Source organism: Alosa alosa, chromosome 1, assembly GCF_017589495.1.
Source record: "Alosa alosa isolate M-15738 ecotype Scorff River chromosome 1, AALO_Geno_1.1, whole genome shotgun sequence".
NCBI lineage: Eukaryota > Metazoa > Chordata > Actinopteri > Clupeiformes > Clupeidae > Alosa > Alosa alosa.
This window is the reverse complement of record NC_063189.1, coordinates 27708186-27727735: the sequence shown is the minus strand read 5'-3', so window position 1 is coordinate 27727735 and position 19550 is coordinate 27708186. Positions and strand designations below refer to the sequence as shown.

The following is a 19550-nucleotide window of genomic DNA, read 5'->3' as shown; positions in this document are numbered from 1 at the left end:
CTCGAAATGCAGCAAGCAGAGCGACCATAATGAACGACTTCTATAATAGCTTTTCCAATCTATCGGCAGTGCATGTAAATTAGGTTTCTGAAAGACCCGGGAAATAATATGGCATTTCAAACCACCTCATTTTATTTTTCAGGAAACTAAACCGATTATCTGAACTTCCCCGGGGCTTTCTGGAAAATGACATTTAAACAAGAAAAAGAGGAATAAAACCTTGGCAGAAAGGACTGATGGAGTTGAATTTCAAACGGATTGCGCAAAAGTCGGGTATTCCACTGTCATGGAATGTCAACTTCAACACATTTTTTTTTAAAGGCAAAGTTAACAGCAACAAACCAGAACTAATCTCTTTTTTATGCAGAATGGATACACACTACGAAGCATCCAACAAAAGTCCATTGGCAAAATCAGCATGACAAAACTGTGTAGGATATCAAATGTGTAAAGCATGCGTCCCATTTGTAACCATGTCTGTATGCATTAAAACAGATTCAAAGGCCATTGTGGAGGCCTATGTGTTAGTGATGGGAGAGTTTGACAACACGAAAGTCACTCGTGGCGCACAACCACACAGAATCGACTCTTTGCTCTGACACCTGAGCAATTTGAATTGCTTTTGCCAAAGGGTATGTGTTGTGATCCCAAAAAAGTACGACTGGCATCTTAAAACTCTATCTCTCGATGGAGATGCAACCCTGATCGGTCAAAATTTGAAACACAGCACACACCCGAATAAGGTTCCTGGCATAGGTTACGCTGTGATTCTTTCCAAAGACCAGTGGAGACACTGACGTAACCATGATAAATCCAAGGAGACCTGATGCTGTGGACCAGAATGATGGATGAAGCGTAGCCTCTGTGAGCAGGACTGGCCCTCAGAAGAGGAGATAGACACCGAACACGTGGGGAAAGGGAAAATTACGATTCTCACCGAAATAAAACACTCATATATTTCTAAAAGGAGAAACACTCAAACAACATAAGGAAAAGTGCCAGTACCTGTTCAAAAAGCTATAATTAACAACAGTATTCGTTACTGGAAAAATGAAAAAGCATGGACTAGGCTGCAATGTTAGTGATAAAAAATGGAACAAAGGCCCTCGAGGCGGAGTTTGGCTATTTAGCCTTTCCTAGATGAACATGTCTATGACCCGAAATGACACGCTCTGTAGATTGCAGAAATCGTGAAGTAATTGATGATCTTAATGGTGATAGTAATTAGAAATTAGATAACGGAACAGAGTTCTTGGCTCCACTGTAGCCTAAGATGTTTAGGGACCAAAATAGATTCCGAATGTTGCTTTTCACTTTTAAATAAATGGCTAGTCGCCGTCGATCAGCGGGGCACTCCAGCGTGAACGATAGGCTATTTGTTTAATGAACTGAGACCTATCCAAACGCATGTTGATGGATTAATATTAAAGCATCCTTGCTATGTGACGTAGTGGTCTGTTCCCGAGGTGCTCTCATCCGCGGTCCCGTCTAGTAGCCGTGTCAAAGCGCCCGCCTCGCTCTGAGCGCGAACGGAGTTCAATTCACGAGACCATCAGTTCGACATTCACCTCCGCACTAGACGGTTGGCAAAACCGGCGTCGCGAATCTTCAACACTGAGAGTAAGGGTTATCAAGTGAGAGGAAGATAGGCAGAGAAAGACACACACAGGTTATCGTGTCCTGACCGATATCCTCACCATGAAGAGACTTATTTTACCACTGGCGCTGATTTTGCTGGTTTTCGGGCAGTGCGGCATTCTTGCTGGTAAAGGTAAGTAATGTCTGAGAACTTGAAATCAGTTCACCGAATATCGTGGTGCGTATATCGTTCTCACAATTCAGACGGCAATTTCGGATTAAGCGGCTCTGAGCCGAATGTTAAATGACTTCAAATGTACATATATGACAGGCGGCATATGTTCGCTTATTTTTGTTTTGTCTTATTTGCGTGAAGCATCAGCAATTCTCTCCAAACAATGGTCTTGGCTCAATCCCTGTGAAGTTTTGATATTTGGATAAAAATGCATCGAAATGGGCGGAGACGAATTACACTAAACTCTCAAACGGTGGTATTGATATAGCTATGTATAGATATGTGTAGAGATTCAATGTGTTGATTGGACTGATAATCCACACGTTAGCCTCCGGATATTGTTGATGTGCATCTTAGCCGCCTTTGCAAAATTGCTGATCATTGCTGTGACTTACGTGCTTTCATTTCCACAATTTGCATTCATAGTTCATACAGTAATTTAAATAATTAATACGAACGCCCTGTTCAACTGCGACTGTAATAATGAGGTGTTGACACTGTGCGTATTTTCCACCATTAATAGGCTAATTTATTGACCCCTGTGGAGAGAATATACTTTTTCACACGTCCAGGTTATGTGTTCAGTTGTTAGGCCTACATACGGTCTCAGCATTGCTGTTTTTTTGCTTGTCAACATAAGCATGGCCAAATTTATTCGGTTCAACAATCAATAGATATCCTATCTAGCATTCACCGCAGCTGCTCCAGAAGAGTCGGTAGCTCCAGAGTCACAGGAAGACGGGCGACAGGCGTTTTCCTACTATTCTCGACTCAAAGTAAACAAATGGCCCAGAAGTGGGGGATAAAAGGTACGGTCTTCTAAAGATCTAATTAAGTCTCACATAAGGACATTATGAAGCAGCTTGCTCTTGTAGTGTCGGGGCAGGGTTTTTGTTTACCTGTCTACACACGTCATGATGTACTTACCTTCACGCTATTTACCGGCAAAATAGAAACCCTCACAAGATATCTCCCACAACTGTCAGAGTAGAATCTAAGGTGTGTGTTATTTGTCTACAAGTGCTGGAGGTTGGCATAATATCTTAGCAACCTGAGAGAGATAATGTTTTGACTTGAGAATTTCACCCCATTTAAGGTCTATCTCCAAGCATCTGTATAGCACACATGCACACACACACACACACATTGGAGGGCTTGCTTTGCATCTCCAGCACTTGGTTGAATAGGCAGTCGTGATTACTATTGTGATTTTCACGCCTGGAGTTTTTGTTCTCAGCAGGCTGGTATAATGGATGGGTTCAGCGATTCCTTCTTCAGACACTTGAATCAGTGCTGTGCTGTTCTGTGCCTTGATGATGCTTTGGACAGCATTTACTGTTAATTAAGCATGCCTTTGTATATGTTAGAAAATGTTTGGAAATTGCACCGTGGTGCTTAGTCTTCATTTTCTTGATTGTCATGGATATTTGTGTTTGATATCAGATGATGGATGCTGCTGCCTGTGTATAGATTCACATGTATGTCACACAAAGCTTCACCGAGTCTGGCACTCTCAGAAAAAAATCACCTCCAGGTTGACCTACAGCCATGAACCATTATGGTGAGCAGCAACTAGAGGTGAAAACGGCTGTGGATGTAGGAAGAGAAAAGGATGGCTGGGGAGACATGGATGGAGAGAATAACGACGAAGAGAAGTGAAACAGAGCACTTGTGTACAAATGAAAAGCAATAGAGGGGATGGCAGCACTGACAGCTAGGAAGGCGAGCACACAAAGGCGGGCCAAGATTTATGAGTGGGTTTTCAGACAGAGGCGACGGCATTATCCGAATGGCACAGGAATTATGGCCGTGGAGCCGTGAATGACTGCAAGTCTCGGGACTCTGTGGCAACTCCAGGAATGCGGAGAGCAGACAGGAGAGCCAAGCGGCAGTTCACAGGGCCTCCGAGTTACAGGGCAGGTGACAGTACAGCGGGGCCTCCGAGTTACAGAGGAATGCAGAAGGCAGGGACAGGAACAGGGGACAACACAAGGACCTCTTCTTTTCCTTCATTCTCTTAATCAATCTCTCTCTCTTCCTTCTCCATCTCTCTCTTGTCATTTCTCCAGCTCTCTGATTAGCAAGCCTTCTTCATTTTTTGTACAGTCCTAGCGGGTGTCCCTTTCTCCAAGGTGCATCAGTTCTGTCTCTCAAGTCAAACTGGCCATATGAAGCCTCAACTTCATTTAAGCGTTAATTACACAGCATGGATCATTAGTGCCAGCGTGATGAGCGGAGGGGCAGGTTGAAGTGGTGGTGGTGGTGGTGGGGCACTGATAGAGTATGTGTGTGGGTGTGTGTGTGTGTGTAGAGAGATGTGGCTCATCACACTCTGTATCCACCCAGCTGTTCAGATGGCTCCCCTCTCTCATGCCAGCCAGCACTGGCCAATCTTCACAGGAATAACACTCCATGCCTCGGTACCCTCTCTCTCTCACTCTCTCTCTCTCTCTCTGTCTCTCACACACACAGACATACACACAGAGGCATGTGAACACATCAACACACAAGCATGCATATAAATACACACACACACAAACACACACACATGTATGTTTGTGTGTGTGTGTTTGTGGGTGGATGTGTGTGTAGGTGTGATAGAGAGGGGGTTGTTGGCCGATTTCCTCCAACTCTTCATAATGTTTTGTTTTCCATGATGCACCTGTATCACCTGAGCTACTCTCCCTTGGCTTGGCTACTAGAGTGACCCCAGTGAAAATGCAGGCAAGTACGGGGCTGGCACTGTGAGGGCCTCCATCCGTGGCAGTGTACGCCCTCCAGGCATGCCGCAGCATAGCTCTCGATTGGAGGCCATGACACTTTGTAGATGCAATATCAATCAGCAATGGTGCTTTAGGGGCATGCAAGGTAGGAGTGTAACTTGTATAGTATATATACTTTTTTTTTTTTGATCCCGTGAGGGAAATTTGGTCTCTGCATTTAACCCAATCGGTGAATTAGTGAAACACAAACAGCACACAGTGTACACACAGTGAGGTAAAGCACACACTAATCCCGGCGCAGTGAGCTGCCTGCTACAACGGCGGCGCCATTTACAAGTCCAGAGTGCTAACCAGTGGGCCACAGCTGCCCGAAACTTAACTAGTTGTCTAACTGTAACTAGTTGTCAAGTTCAAATATCAAAAATGTTTCCTTAATCCTTATTATTGAGGACTGCAGCTTTAATGTCTGATCTGCTCTAGAGTCTAGACTATGTCTGCCTCTCCTGCCATGGGAATGCTAAAACACAAGCTGATCATCTTTTACCCTTTAAAGAACTACAATATCCAGCATCACTCATGCTGACTCTGTACCTCAGCATCCTTGATGCCATTAAGACCTACATTAGACCTTTAGCACTTACCTCAGCTCCATTAAGGCACCATGCTACCCACCCACCCTTCCCCACCCAACCCCCTGTTCTGCTCATGGTGTGCTGGAACCAGGACAGTGCGGTGCTGAGCTGAGCTGTGAGCTGAGAGCAGAGCTTGGGCCTGGATGTGCACGGATCTCCTGACCAGCGACTGCTCTTCCGGTAATGACTTCACATTGCTATCTTAATTTCACAGCGGGGGAGCGCGTCTGCTAACCCTTCCCCAGCAGGCTCGCTGCCTCAGTGAGACCAGACTCAATAAGTGAGAACCCCCCTCTCCACCCCACCCCCCGCACTGCTCTGTAATTGAGAGATGGATATTCATATTAGATGTTCTGAGAAAGAGGGGAGAGAAAATGAGAGACGCGTTAGCCTTGGCAGCAGCGGTCGTAAGATGCAGTGTTTTGATGTTCTGGTTTGATATGTCCCCAGCCCCCGGTCCCTGGTGGGGATGCAGATATGACAGTAATGTTCTGGTGGAGGTGTTTGGGTGTGATATGTCCCCGTTACCCCCGGCGGGGTGCGGCTGTGATGGTAATGTTCTGTGGTGTGCAGGGGGAGTATGGGAGCTGTCAGGGTGCAGGTGTGCTTTTATTCTTGGCTTTTCCTCCCAAACAACTGCAGTCCCCCTCCACCCCCCTCCTTCCTCCCGGGCTGGAAAAACACTGTCCCCTAGACACACACACACACACACACACACACACAACACACACACACAAATATGTACACGCACACATAAACACATACACACACAAACACATGGAAAATTCCTCTCTCTCTGTTCCTCTCATTTCCTTTGACGCAAACACTTATAGACATATAGACAACCAGACACTTATAAACACACAATTATGCACTTGCACACACACATACACACAAACATACAGTAGAAATCTATGCATGCATACACACACACACACACACACATCTATCTATCTATCTATTTATCTATCAAAACACGCACACACACACACACACACACACACACACACACACACACACACACACACTCAGTCGACACTCACGTACAATCATGTTCTCCAGCTCTGTCATTTGAGATGCTGGGGTCTCAAACAGGGATAATGTGAAAGCCCCTCGCTGTTGGTTTTAATTACAATTTCAATTTAAAGCCATCAGCCAAAACAGGCCCTTGACATAGTCTTTTACACACTCAGTGTGTGTGTGTGTGTGTGTGTGTGTGTGAGAGAGAGAGAGAGTGTGTGTGTGTGTGTGTGTGTGTGTGTGTGTGTGTGTGTGTGTGTTCAGTTTCTGTGTTAAAGTGTGTGGGTACATTTGCTTTTAGTAGGTTAAAACAGGAGCTATTAAAAACCCCACAATAGGCACAGTTGAAACACATCTGCCTAAGCACAAGCACAAACACAAGCACCAGCACTAGCACAAGCTCATTCGTGACTGTGACGTGTGTCATACAAGTGTGCTGACTGGGTCAGAAATCGATCGGCACAGGGGGAGACAAACCAACGTGTGACTGAAAGTGATAAGGTGGACTACAAAGAGAAAGCACTACAGAGAGAAAGGACGCGGGAGAGACAGCGAGAGAAAAAAGGACAGAGATCACACGTTGATGTGCATACGTACAACACAACACACACACACACACACACACACACACACACACACACACACACGCACGCACGTACGCATGCATATGAAACAGTGGAGGATGACTTTCTTGTGTGCTTGTTATGAAGTGGGCTTTCAACGCCTGGCCGCAAGCCTTAACACCTTCCTCAGTTGAAGCAGAAAAGAGTACTTAGAGAGAATGCTGCTGCTTTGGTAAGTTGCTGGGCATGGAAAAAAAGAAAGAGGGAAAAATGAAATGAAAGCCTGTCCCCTTATGAAAGTAGTTATTAATTTTCATGGTGGGTCTTCCAGTCAAAGGCATTATCTGCCTTTGTACCCTGCAGCGACACACTTGATTTGCTTTAAATGTGTCTGTTAAAGAACGTCTGCCTCCATCTGATGAAATTCATATTTTCCACATTTCTACGGCTTCCGATGGAGCCATCATCTGTCACATTCATCTAACACATGGAACCACCCCACCCTCCATTTTTCATTTCTTTCTTTCTTTCTCTCTCCATCTCACACTTATATGCACTTTTAAGTTCTGTCTTTCGCTGTCTCTGAGTGATGGGGGAGAAGTTTCTGGAGCCTGGACTCTTCTATGGTCCTTGTCTGTCTCCCTGCCCGTCTTTAAGCCCAAGCATTAGGCATGTTTTGGGACCCTTGGAAGCCTTGAAGTCTTTAAAGAGCTTAGAGTGGAGATGAGAACTGGGGTTGGGTTGGGATTGGGTTGGGGAGCTCTACGGTTCCATTGAGAAGTTCACTGACTCTGTTGGGCGCTGATGAACTGTCTACTTGTGAATTATCAGTGAGGAGGCTGATGAGATTGGACCTTGCGCCTCCATCCACACCCCCCCCTCCCCCCACCCATACACACACACACACACACATATGCACACACACCCACACACAAATCTGAAGCAGGGTAGTTGTCATTAAGCATCCTCATGCCCCTTCCCATCTTATATGACTCCAAACAGGGTAGTTGAGTTATCAGTCCTCGCGGTAGGGGTTCCTCCTCAGTTCCCAGTCTCAACCCCCAGGGGAAATACACAACATTACCCACAGTGCTGGACCTCATACGGTCTCTCTCATTACCACTCTGTTTCGCGCTGTGAGCGTGTGTGTGTGTATGAGTGTGTATGTGTGTGTGTGAGAGAGAGAGTAAGTGTGTGAGTGATCCCCTGCTCATTTTCCTGGGCTTGTAGGCTCAACGGCAGACTGGCCTAGTGGTTGCTGCGTTGCCTTTTCTTACGTTTTAGGCCATTAACTCCCCGTTGTAATATGTGCTCCTCCGTATATGACGAATGCACAGCTTCGGATTGGATGCAGGCTTTGTGAATCGAAGATTTTTAGCCACATAGCCATGTGTAATCCTGGCTGTGCATGGAGCATCTTAGTAGCCTTTGTGATTGTGCTGAATGCTTCTGCTGTTGACCTTCTGCAAATTTCTTACATATGTGTGCATATGTTTATCTGTGTGTGTGGTGTGCTGTGTGTGTGTGTGTGTGTGTGTGTGTGTGTGTTAGAGAGGAGGTGAATGAGAGGGATGGGGTGTTCAATGACAAAGCTCTCCATTCCTGTATCCTTTTTCTCCTATAACACCTTTGCTGCTAATCTGGTACTAGCTAGTGGCTGAGTTGTTTTCTCTCTTCCGTAAAGGGCTGGCTATCCCTTCCTGTCTGCCATGGACCTAATAACAGTCATTATCTGTCTCCCCTCTCTGTCCCTATCCCTCTCTCTCTCTCTCTCTCTCTCTCTCTCTCTCTCTCTCTCGTGGAGCCCGGGCCTCTCCCTGGCACACACACAGAGGGCCTCTAATTGGATTTGGGAGCAATCTGTCGTCTTGTCTTTCTTTTTCCGTTGTGTGCAAGCAACCAACCCCCACTCCCCGCCACCGCCACCACCCACGCCCGCTGGTCACAATCGTGTTTTTTTTTTTAAGCATAACTTCATAAGTATTCCTACTGTCCTTCAGAAGTAGGATGTTGAGCGGTGGAGGTAATCACTGTTGAGCGGTGGAGGTAATCACTCACCAGGACAAGTTTCACATCAGTACAAGAATGATGATGATTTCTTGATTTCACATCAGCACAAGAATGATGATGATTTCTTGATTTCACATCAGTACAAGAATGATGATGATTTCTTGATTTCACATCAGCACAAGAATGATGATTTCTTGATTTCACATCAGTACAAGAATGATGATGATTTCTTGATTTTACGCTGCTGGCAGGTGGGCAAACACGACACATTAAATAACCTGCAAAATCAAAATGTGTTATGGGCAATAAGGGAGTAGCTCATTTCTCACTTTTAACCTTTTACCTCAAAGAACCACAACTGACTTATTCTCCATTGCCTGTGTCAACCACCAATTATACACTGATTATTACACAGAGAATACATTTGCCCCATAGATCATGTGTAATGTAAAATGTCTTTTATGTTTGAACTTTTAAATATACACAAATTGAGTGTTATTGAGTGTTTTATACATCCAGAGCAATGATCAAGATATAATGCTCAAAATAATGACAGGGAGAATGCCACTTCATGATAGACCTCTTTTGAGAAATTAGTTTCATGGCACACATTGTGCTACTCTGGCCTTCTGTGGTGTTGGTTCTGTGTGTGCTTGTTTGTTGTTGTGTGTGTGTGTGTGTGTGTGTGTGTGTGTGTGTCTGTGTTTTTCCTGTTATTTCTCCTGCAGGGTGTTGGAAAACCTCTGTACTAGCGTGAAAACAATTCACACTGTGAGGGTGAGGTGAGGAGTAAATTTGTGTGTGTGTGTGTGTTTGTATTACCAGTGCCTGTGTGTGTGTGTGTGTGTGTGTGTGTGTGTGTGTGTGTGTGTGTGTGTCTGTGTGTGTGTCTGTGTGTGTTTCCATGTGTGCGCCCCCCTTGAGTGCTCATTACTCCTGTTTGGAACTGAACACCTGTGCCTGTGTCCACCTCTTTTCCAGCTGGGAGACACACACACACACACACACACACACACAGACAAAGAGAGAGAGAGCGAGCGAGAGAGAGAAAGTGAGACAGAGGAAGGGAGAGAGAAGGGTCATGAGAGTAATGGAGAGATATAAGCTACTCAGTGAAAATGAGAAAGACAGACAGACAGAGGTGAAGACGCCGCAGTATAGACTCACAAACACACACGGATACTCAGTCAGATAGGAAGGGAGTCAGTGAGCAAAGAAAACTGAATGAGAGACAGGGACAGCGAAAGAGAATGAGACAGAAAAGAGGGAAAGACAGGGAGACAGAGATAAAGAGAGAGAGAGGGGGGTGATGGCTTGAGGAGGAGGCCCTTAGCTGATCAGTGGAGGGGCTGTCTTAAATCAACATGCCAAGGGGATTAGCACACACACACACACACACACACACACACACACACACACACACACATACACACGGAGCACAAGATTAGTCGGGCCCATAGAGCAGTGGCTCCTAGCTTGTTGGACAGCCTGGGCGAGACCTACACACTGGGTCTGGTGTTGGGCAGGACGCCTGTCTCTCTGGCTGCTCCACATGCGCCCTGGATAGCACAGAGCCGGGAACTAAGTGACCTATTTCCAGCTCGCACACTCCCCAGTGACTTTCTGTTACAGAGCCATTTGTTATATCGGTGTGTTAACGAAACCAAGGATGTGTGTGTCTGTGTGTGTGTGTGTGTGTGTGTGTGTGTGTGCGTGTGAGAGAGAGACAGAGACACAGAGAGAGACAGAGGGAGAGAGAGAGTAGTTTATGTTTCTATACATGTAAACATAAACAATGTATTTTAGTAGTGTAGTGTAATTTGTGTTCTTTATTGTCCTGCATTTTGTTCTCTGTCTCTATTCTCTGTATTATCTATGATATTTTTATGTTGTGTTTTAACTTAAAAGTTTAAAGACATTTAAATCTCATATTCTATGCAATCTTCTGAGTGATTGTGTTTGCAATGCAAATACCTTATTACCTTGTGTTGTTACCTTCTGGATGCTTTAAAAGCAAGTGTAAAATAGTGTTGCATGGTGCACCGATACTACAAAAGTATCGCAATACCCTGAAATTAAAAATGTCACGATACCTAATTTTATTAGTATCGATACTTTTAAGAATGACCGTGTTTTTTTGAAGTAACATGCGTGTGTGCAAGGCATGCGTCATTTCTCCTCACACACATGTATGCGCAGCTGTCCTGCCATATTAACAGCAAGACATGGCACATAATAATAAGCTAATATCAAGTTGATTTACTCACTTGCACTATTAAACACTATTGGGTCTAACATCAACTTAGAAATAGGCTACGCAAACTTGACAAACTTTTACAACTGGAGAGAGCTCCTTGCTAACTATCCCGCTAGCTCAGGTCATGTCTGTCATTCGTGGAGTGGTCACTCAAATCATTAATGAACATTGCAAGACACTTAGCTCTTCTATGATCCCAGAAAGATTTTCTTCAACTTGTTAGTTTTTTTTATTTATTTAGATTTTTTTTATCTGATGACATAGAAAAGACATAGAAAACATAATGAATTGCATCCACATATCCTTGCACTATGTGCAACTATTATTCACTAACCTAAAACCGTGAGACTGAAGGCTCATTATTTTCACGTAAGTGACAGGCACTCAATTACACCTACACACAACCAATGTGCACTCAATTATATGAATTCCAAAATATATCAAATAGAAACATATGACATAAGCCATCATTTTCCGTATGTGTGTTTGTGTGTGTGGAGAGTCAGGCAGAATCTAGGATGGCCACTGGTGTGGTGATCACACTATATTCAATATTACTGATAATGTTAATGTGGTGGGGGCCCCCTATTCAAATACAGAAGTATCGAAATCACAATTCTTGACTTGGTATCAGTATCGAAACAATAATTTTGGTATTGTGACAACACTAGTGTAAAAGTGTTTGAAAGTGTGTGATTGGTAGGCTGTTTGAGGCAGTATTCATGTAGAAGAAAGACGGTGTGCTATTACCAGATATTATTAAGATGTGTTTGAAGGTTTGTGTGTGCGAGTGTGTGTGTTTTTTTGATAATATGAAATCTGTGTCAGTAAGGATTTCCTCCCGAGTCCCACCTGTGCGTATGTGTGTTCTGCAGATGTCAGAATGAATGACTTGCACACATTTTTGTGTGTGGATATGAGTGGATTCATGTATTTACTTGTATAAAAAGGAGAGATCAGGGAGAGTTTCTGCGAGAGGCTGTTTTTGTTAGTGTGTGTGTGTGTGTGTGTGTGTGTGTGTGTGTGTGTGTGTGAAAGACTGATGTTTTGAGTGATGTGAGTAAAGAAACATGCAGAATACAAATAGGGCTCAGCTGGTGAATCTGTGGGTTGGTGAGAAAAATCTTTGTTTGTTCTTTGCCTGTCAGCCAGTGTGTGTGTGTTTGTGTGTGTGCACACGTTTGTGTATGCCTTTATGCATTCACTTGTGTGTGTATTTGTGTTCATGTTTGTGTATTTGTGTGGTGTTAATGTATGTAGGTATGTCTGTGAGTGTGTGTGTGTGTGTATGTGTGTGTGTGTGTGTGTGTGTCTAGCATGGGTGGCACCAGTCGATTGTGATGGCGGCACGCCCTGGCCGTTATCTCTGCGTGGCAGTGCCGTCGCCGCTTCTCTGCTGAGGATTTCCATTAGCTTGTTTTGATGTTGGCTCACACCAGGGCGTCCGGCGAGACAGCCGCCCTGCTGCGGGTGCGTTCAGACGGAACAGAGTCGCCACGTCCCGACAACCCCAACCCCCCCCAACACCACCACATGTCCCTCTGCTCATGGCCTCCACCGCACACACCACCTGCCGCCTCACCATCATGTCTTACTTACCGTCCTGTCTGTCCCCCTCCACCTCCAACCCCCCTCTCTCTTTCTCTCTTTCTCTCTCTCTTTCTCTCTCTCTCTCTCTCTCTCTTTCTCTCTCTCTCTCTCTCTCACACACGCACATAGTTTCTCTCTAACTTTCTCTTTCAGCATCACTCCACCATCCACTACACCTCCCTTGCACCTCATTGCACCCATCCCTCCTTTTTTGTACCTCTATCACTCTCTATATATAGCTCTTTTCCTCCCTTATCTCTCTCTTTCTATGTTTTCCTCTCTCTCATTCATTCTCTTCCCCTCTCTCTCTCTCTCTCTCTCACCTATCTCTCTCTCTCACTCATCTTTCTCTCCCTCTCTCTTTCTCTTCCCTGTGGGAGATGCATGGTCTGTAGGCTTCTCTACCACACAGTGTGCCATTGAAATGAGTTTTTCCCTGAGCCGGGAGTAACATCCCCCTGTAGCGATGCAATTTCACTGCCGACAAATTATGTTTGGGGATGTTTTACATTGGCATGGTAATTGACTGCGCTTGCATTACTTCCATTTAAAAAAAGAGGGAAAAGCATATACCATATGTTTTTCTTTTCCTTTTTTCTTTTCCACATGACAATATTCTTGCCACACAAAGCTGCAGCACTAGCCAGTGGCAGATTGTTGAATGTGTGCGTTCAAGTTCAGTTTCATTTTATTCCCTTTAGCACCATTTCTGTCTCCATCAGCGGAAAGGATAACGTGCAAGTTCAGCTGTTATCTCCCGCTCATTTATTTATCTGTTTATTTATATGTTTGTTTATTTACAGCATCCGCTGTAAGCGCCGGTGCTTGAAGCATCTGGCTGGGTTTTGTAACCTAGGCTAAACGCTCCGCAGTGAGAGCTGCTACTGCCAGCTGCTGCCAAGAGCAGGCTGGGTCTCTGAGGCATCTGACTGCAGAGCGGAGCCCAACCAGTCGTGGGCCACACACGGACCAGGTCTGCCTCAATTATAGCTTAGGTGCTGCTCCAGAGTATGCTCCTACTGAGAGCACACTGAGTCTCTTGGACATCCGGCTGCAGAGTGGACCAGAGCCATGATCAGGGCCAGAACTGGCCCAGATGAGGCTCAGATAAGGCTCTTCAGGTGCCACTCAAGAATATGCTGCTCCGGGGCGTGCTGGCTCCCTGGAGAGGGGGCAGTCTTCTCGTGTGTAACATCTGTCTGTGTAGCTGATCTGGGCCAGATGCAGCCCAGGCTCAGCAGCTCTGTGAGTCAGATCCTCCACAGCACTCAGACCCCCCTCTGTTCCGCAGGCCTCTCCACACTCCCCTGCTGAGCGAGTTTGCACTGGAAGAGAGGATGACCTGCTGCTAGCATGTACCCAGCCTGTGTATGCGCTGATGCCAGATAGCAACAGCCAGCAGTGCGTCAGGTCTCAGCCCGCTCTGACACGGATCAGGCTCTGTTAGGGAAGTGTGGCGCGACACATTGTTTGTTTTCTTTTCTCTGCAGTATTAGTCCATTTTTGGTGCGTTGACAAAATGTTTACACATTTCAGTCCATATCAGGTGGTAGTTTGTCAACGAACAATGTGTGAATTATGAGGCTGTCTGCCAGATCAGTGGCTGGGCCAGGCTTTGCGCATCCCATAATTAAACTTTTACCAGTGTGACCTCCACCCCTCCCCTCCTCTCCCACACAGAGAATGAAAATGGTTGGTGAGATGTCTCTCTCTCTCCCACGTCACACTTTAGTGATTTGGAAATTGTTTGTGTGCACACACACATGCCCCTTCCATGACATTAACAGCGTAACTGCGATATTTCACAGCTATTGAATCACCGGCGCATGAAAAATAGGACTGGTTGTCATGTTGACAGTGACACCACACCTATGGATTAATTAAGATGATGATTTATGCTGGTAAATGTTGTCTCAACACCCACAATTTCCCCTTGTAATACCTTATTCTTCTGCAAACACTCTTGACAGTGCTTTTAATGTTTAATCAGCACACTGCATTAAGACATGTTAGTCATTCCCTGTCTTCTCAGTTAAAGGTCATTTGCGCTCAATATAAATATGAATTCAGACAGATTACTCGGGTGCAAGGCTTTCAAATTACATGGTGTGTCAACACGTATGACTGGAGCCTGCTGTGGTGACATGTGGGCCATAATATATTATATACCATATGTGGGAACAATTACAATTAGTTAGCATTTCTTTACAGCAAGCTTTTAGTCCACAATTTTTGGTAAGTTGCCTCTATCCAGCATGCACAGGGAAGTACGTTTAGGGAGAGCTGAATTCTGGCCCTTGAAGACTTGCTTTACTGGCTCAGCAGAGTACAGCAGCTCTGCTGTGGAGGTAGAACCTCCAGACTGACAATCAAACATCTCACGCCTCCGAGTTGCGTGTGAACTTGGCCCACAGAGGTATGGCCAACCTGGTCTCATTAGCAAAACGTTCCCCTGGGACCGTTTTCGCAAACGAAAAAAAAACTCATAGACAGCAGTTCAGGGTGTGTGCCCTTACATTTTGTAAAACGTAGCGAGATATAAGCACTATTAATCCAAAACTTTGGTTTGATAACCAAAGAATACTGCTGAGCTTGTGTAAGCTACAATTTACAAGCTACAAGTTTGATCAGACCTAACTGTAGTAAACAACGTCTAAACGTCTCTCTTTAGCACCCCCGCTGGCTAGTTTGCACCTCAGAAACGCGCATGGTGGGACGTTTGGCTGGGTTTGCGTAAACAGTTCCAGGGAAACGTTTCGCTAATGAGACCAGGTTGGGTATGGCATAAGGCCCTCTCTCGCCCCATCAAATGACTGCACCTCCATCAGAAGGACACTGAAACGCTGTGGTGCTGGTAGACCCTCAGCCGTGAGTGCAGGCCACATCATCATCAGCTCCTGGGAGGCCAGTGCTACCTGGAATATCTCCACTCCTGACCCCCTCTGCTCTACACACCTGCTCCACACACCTGACTAATCTCATCAGTGGCACTCCTGATGAGCTCAGCTCCCCTGATTTGCCTGCTTAGGTGTTCTGTAGCGACACTGCCTTCACTCAGGTGTGCTTGGAGCCAGAATAGCGGGAGGACCGGGTAAGGACAGCACTTGGGCACTTCTGCTCCACTGGACACACAAACAGACAAACAGACAGATAACCTTCGCCATTGTTAGAGGTTAGAGACTATCCTCAAGGCTAAAGAAGAAAAGAGAGAGAGGGGATAAGAGAGAGATAGTAGGAGAGATAAAGAGGAAGACATAGAGAGATGGAGATATTGTAAATGAGAGAGAGAGAGGGCTGAAACAGCATATCGATATGCTTCCTCTTCTGCCATTGGCCTGCAGGTAAGACAGTGAGTGAGACTCCTGAGCCCCTGCACGCTTCCATGGTAACCTCCCTGTCTCTCAGCATGATGTCTCCCCAACCCTCCCTGGGCCATGTTTCTCACACACACACACACACACACACACACACACACACACCACAAGCCGATCCTTACTGGGCACAAGAGAATCTTTGGCCAGTTCTTTGCAAGGTCTTGGCCGAGTGTGTTCAGTAGCTGATCCTTTACTGGGCAGGAAAGCTGTAGGCTGGATGTAAGCCGGATCTGCGGCAGCTTCAGGAGTCAGAACTGGGCCTAGTCCATACCAGAGTCCGCTGCTGTCAGAGGAAGGGGAGGATGGGGAGGAGTTAGATAGTTGATGTGTGGTGTATGCTATGGTGCAAAATGGCTGCTGTGCATAATGGTAGTGGTAGCAGTGCTGTACATTGGTAGTGGTTGAAGTGAGCTCTCCCCTCACTGTTAACACTGGGTGTTTATATTGGGTGTTTAGATAAAGCACTGTACTGTAACATGTTGTTTTTATTGTTGTTATTATTGTTTTTGTTGTTGTTGGTGGTGGTGGGGGGGTGTATAGAGGAAGGAAAAAAGGGTCTCCGCTGATGAGGGAGAGGATAATGAAGATTCCGAGTACCAGAGGAGGACTATGATGAGGAAGAAAAGTAGGAAGAGGAAGAGGCTGGCAGGTGAGGTGTTCTCAGGCAGGGAAAGGAAAGAGCTGCTGCCTCCGATCTGCCTGTCTTTATTTAAAAATCGCCTCCAGCCTCTCTCCTACTCCTCTCTGCTAAACACACCTAGACAACAAGCATACACAAAACACACACACACACAACACACTACAGAAAGACACACACACACACACACACACACACACACACGGGGGCAAGGTTGTGTACAGACACTAAGGGGGAATGTTTTCGGTACCCTCGTTGTCACTGAGCAAGTGAGCACTTACCTGTCGAGACTCTTGCGTAGCTGTGTTGTGGGCTAGTGTGACACTGCTGTCACCGTGCAATTTCTGAGCTTCCACCAGGGCCCCTGCACAATTACAACAAACAATAAACAATTTCTGCTGCACCGCACACGGCCCTGGATAATGGCTCATCATTACTGTCATTGGAAATGGCACTTGGCAAAGCGCATGTATAGGAATGGAAAGTTTGCAGTTCAGCGAAGGGGTTGGGGGAGATTCCTATGACTGACAATGGAAACAACGCCCCTTCGGTGATAGAAGTTGATCCAATTACAGGGCAACTACCTCGTGGTACTAGTCCCCATCTCCTTTTTTGCCTTTACCGATGAGGCAGCGAGAGATTATTCATTTACTTTGAAATGTCAACCCCTTCACCTCTTGTATAGAACCATCTATCTCTATGCACTGTTCCATTAGCTTGGCTTGCCCATTTCTGATATTTTTCTGCCTTCACACCACAGCCATGAAAACCATGTGTCTGTAAATATGTGCAAATTTCTGTTCATTTTGGAGGAAATGCCATGCATCGATTGGAGACAGCCTCTCTGACATTCTGCAGCACTCCCACTCACGATGTCACACTCTAAAATGGGGCCTACCCTTCCTGCACTCATAATGGATGGTCTGTCTCAAATGTTCCCCTTAATTCAGAGAAATATATCACAAATGCAGATGTATTACTAGGATATCTTTAATTATGCCATGCTTCCGCACTTTATCAAAAAGAGCGAAGCCCATATTTTGATTGTGTTAGTGGCAGCAGTGAGTGATGTCCTGCGCGATGCAGAAGTATCTAAAACCCTGCTCAGGGACATGCAGGGCTGATAAATACGACCCTGCCTCTCCTCCCCCTCTTATTATTAAGTTATAAATTTTCATTTACAACGGTAATATCTGACTGATATTGGTTTCCTTCTGACGATTCATGGAACACGGCAGCCATTACCCATTACAGGAGAAGAGAATAAAAATGACGGTCAGTTATATACGGCCACTCCTGTGCAGAGCGAACGAGAGTGGGATGTGTGCGCATGTGAGGGTGAAACTGTGTGACTTTGACTTCGGGGTGCTGTAGCTGAGACTGTTCATCACTCTGGCGGCTGCAGCGGCGTCCTCATTTGCCAGCTTTCTCTGAAAGCCACTCGCTCCTGTTCTGTCGGTGGATTGTGTTCCGCTTAAACACCAGGTTCCTTTGGGAGTCTGTGATTTGTGTGGATTGTTGCCTGCCTCTCTTGAAGTGTTGTCCACTGTGGGCTTAGAGACAGAGAGCTTTTCTCTTCCCTTCTTCGGCCACATAACAACTTGAGTGGGAGGCAATCTTAAGCTCCATAACACCTCCTCCTTGACTATACACAGACAGACACACACACACACACACACGCACATTGCCCCAATCACTGCCAACTGCAGCACATCCAGGAGACTTTCATGCCTGTAGCAAGTGCCTCTTATTACACCAATTATGTGTTTGTTCTGGATGCACATGGGCCGTAATGGGCTTCTCTCAGCCCTCGGCCGTGACCACGTTGAGGCGTTTAAGAGTAATTGGACAGAAAATGGTATCTGTCTGCCCACAGAAGGGACTGCTGCTGCCTCCGCCACCGCCGCACTCATCGGCGACAAGCTGCCTTTGTTAGTGTCGCCCCGCGCTTTTACCTGAAGAGAAAGCCAGCCGTCAGAGATGACATTAGACTCTTGGCTTAAGCCCCTTTTTTCTTCTTGTTTCTTCTCTTTGCTAGCATCCTCTCTCTGTCTTTTTTAAAGAGCAATTTGAAGAGACGCTAAAAGGGTGAGGTAGAAAATGCGACGTGATGGCTCACCATCCACCATCTGTTGATGGAAGCGGGCCTTCCCTGAGCCCCCCTGCAAATGGGGCCCCTTTCAGTTCGGCTAACAAGGCCGCTGTCAGCCTCCAGTAATGGCCCCGTGGCTGTGCAGAGTCTGTCTCAAGACGCCAACCACACTCACACACACACACAGCAGATGAAAACATTGAGGAGGAGACAGGGTATGGGTTTTGGGGAGTCATCGGGGAGCACCAGCACATATTAGGATCAGTCGCCTGCAGATACTGTACTTGTCAACACAAACAGAGGTAGATCTCGAAACAGACCTGACCCACATCCGGCCCGCGTCTGGCTCACATCATGGCCATCAGATCCCAATCTGGTCCACGGTCAACTGCACAGTTAGGGGTGACTAGGAGATGCACCACCTTGCATGGGAGGCCAGCACAAGCTGATTAGAAGCTGCAAGTTGTGGACAGCCCAAGCCAGCTAACGCGGGGCTGGACGGAGTGGAGCCGTCAGTGAGAACTGGAGGAGGCATCTCTGGGCCTGTAATGGCCGGGGTGCCTTGAGGCATTGTCAGAGCCCTGCAGTTGCCCGGGGTGCTGATGTTTAAACCGGGCCCTTCGCTGCACAGCTGTCATGTTCCTGGCTTCAGCGGCGGCCTTGACATGTTTGCATCCCGCTTCCCAAGGTGCTTCACTCTCTGTGTGGCAGGAGTGATTAGAAGGCTTCGCTGATGCCCATGATCTCATCGGTCTAGTTTACAAATTCGATCAGCGTTTCATGGCGAGTGTTTGCCGCCGCTGCTCCTGCTTCTGTTGCTGCTGCTACTCTCTCTCTCT

The 19550-nt window shown here is 46.2% G+C and overlaps 1 protein-coding gene across 1 annotated transcript in view; it reads left to right on the top strand.

The window, feature by feature from the left end:
• Positions 1–1491: 1491 nt before the first annotated feature.
• Positions 1492–19550, top strand: part of clstn2a (calsyntenin 2a) — a 237553-nt gene continuing 219494 nt past the window's right edge. The window contains 1 exon segment of the mRNA XM_048257133.1: positions 1492–1771. Coding sequence (XP_048113090.1) covers positions 1699–1771 — 73 coding nt within the window. The 5' untranslated portion in view covers positions 1492–1698.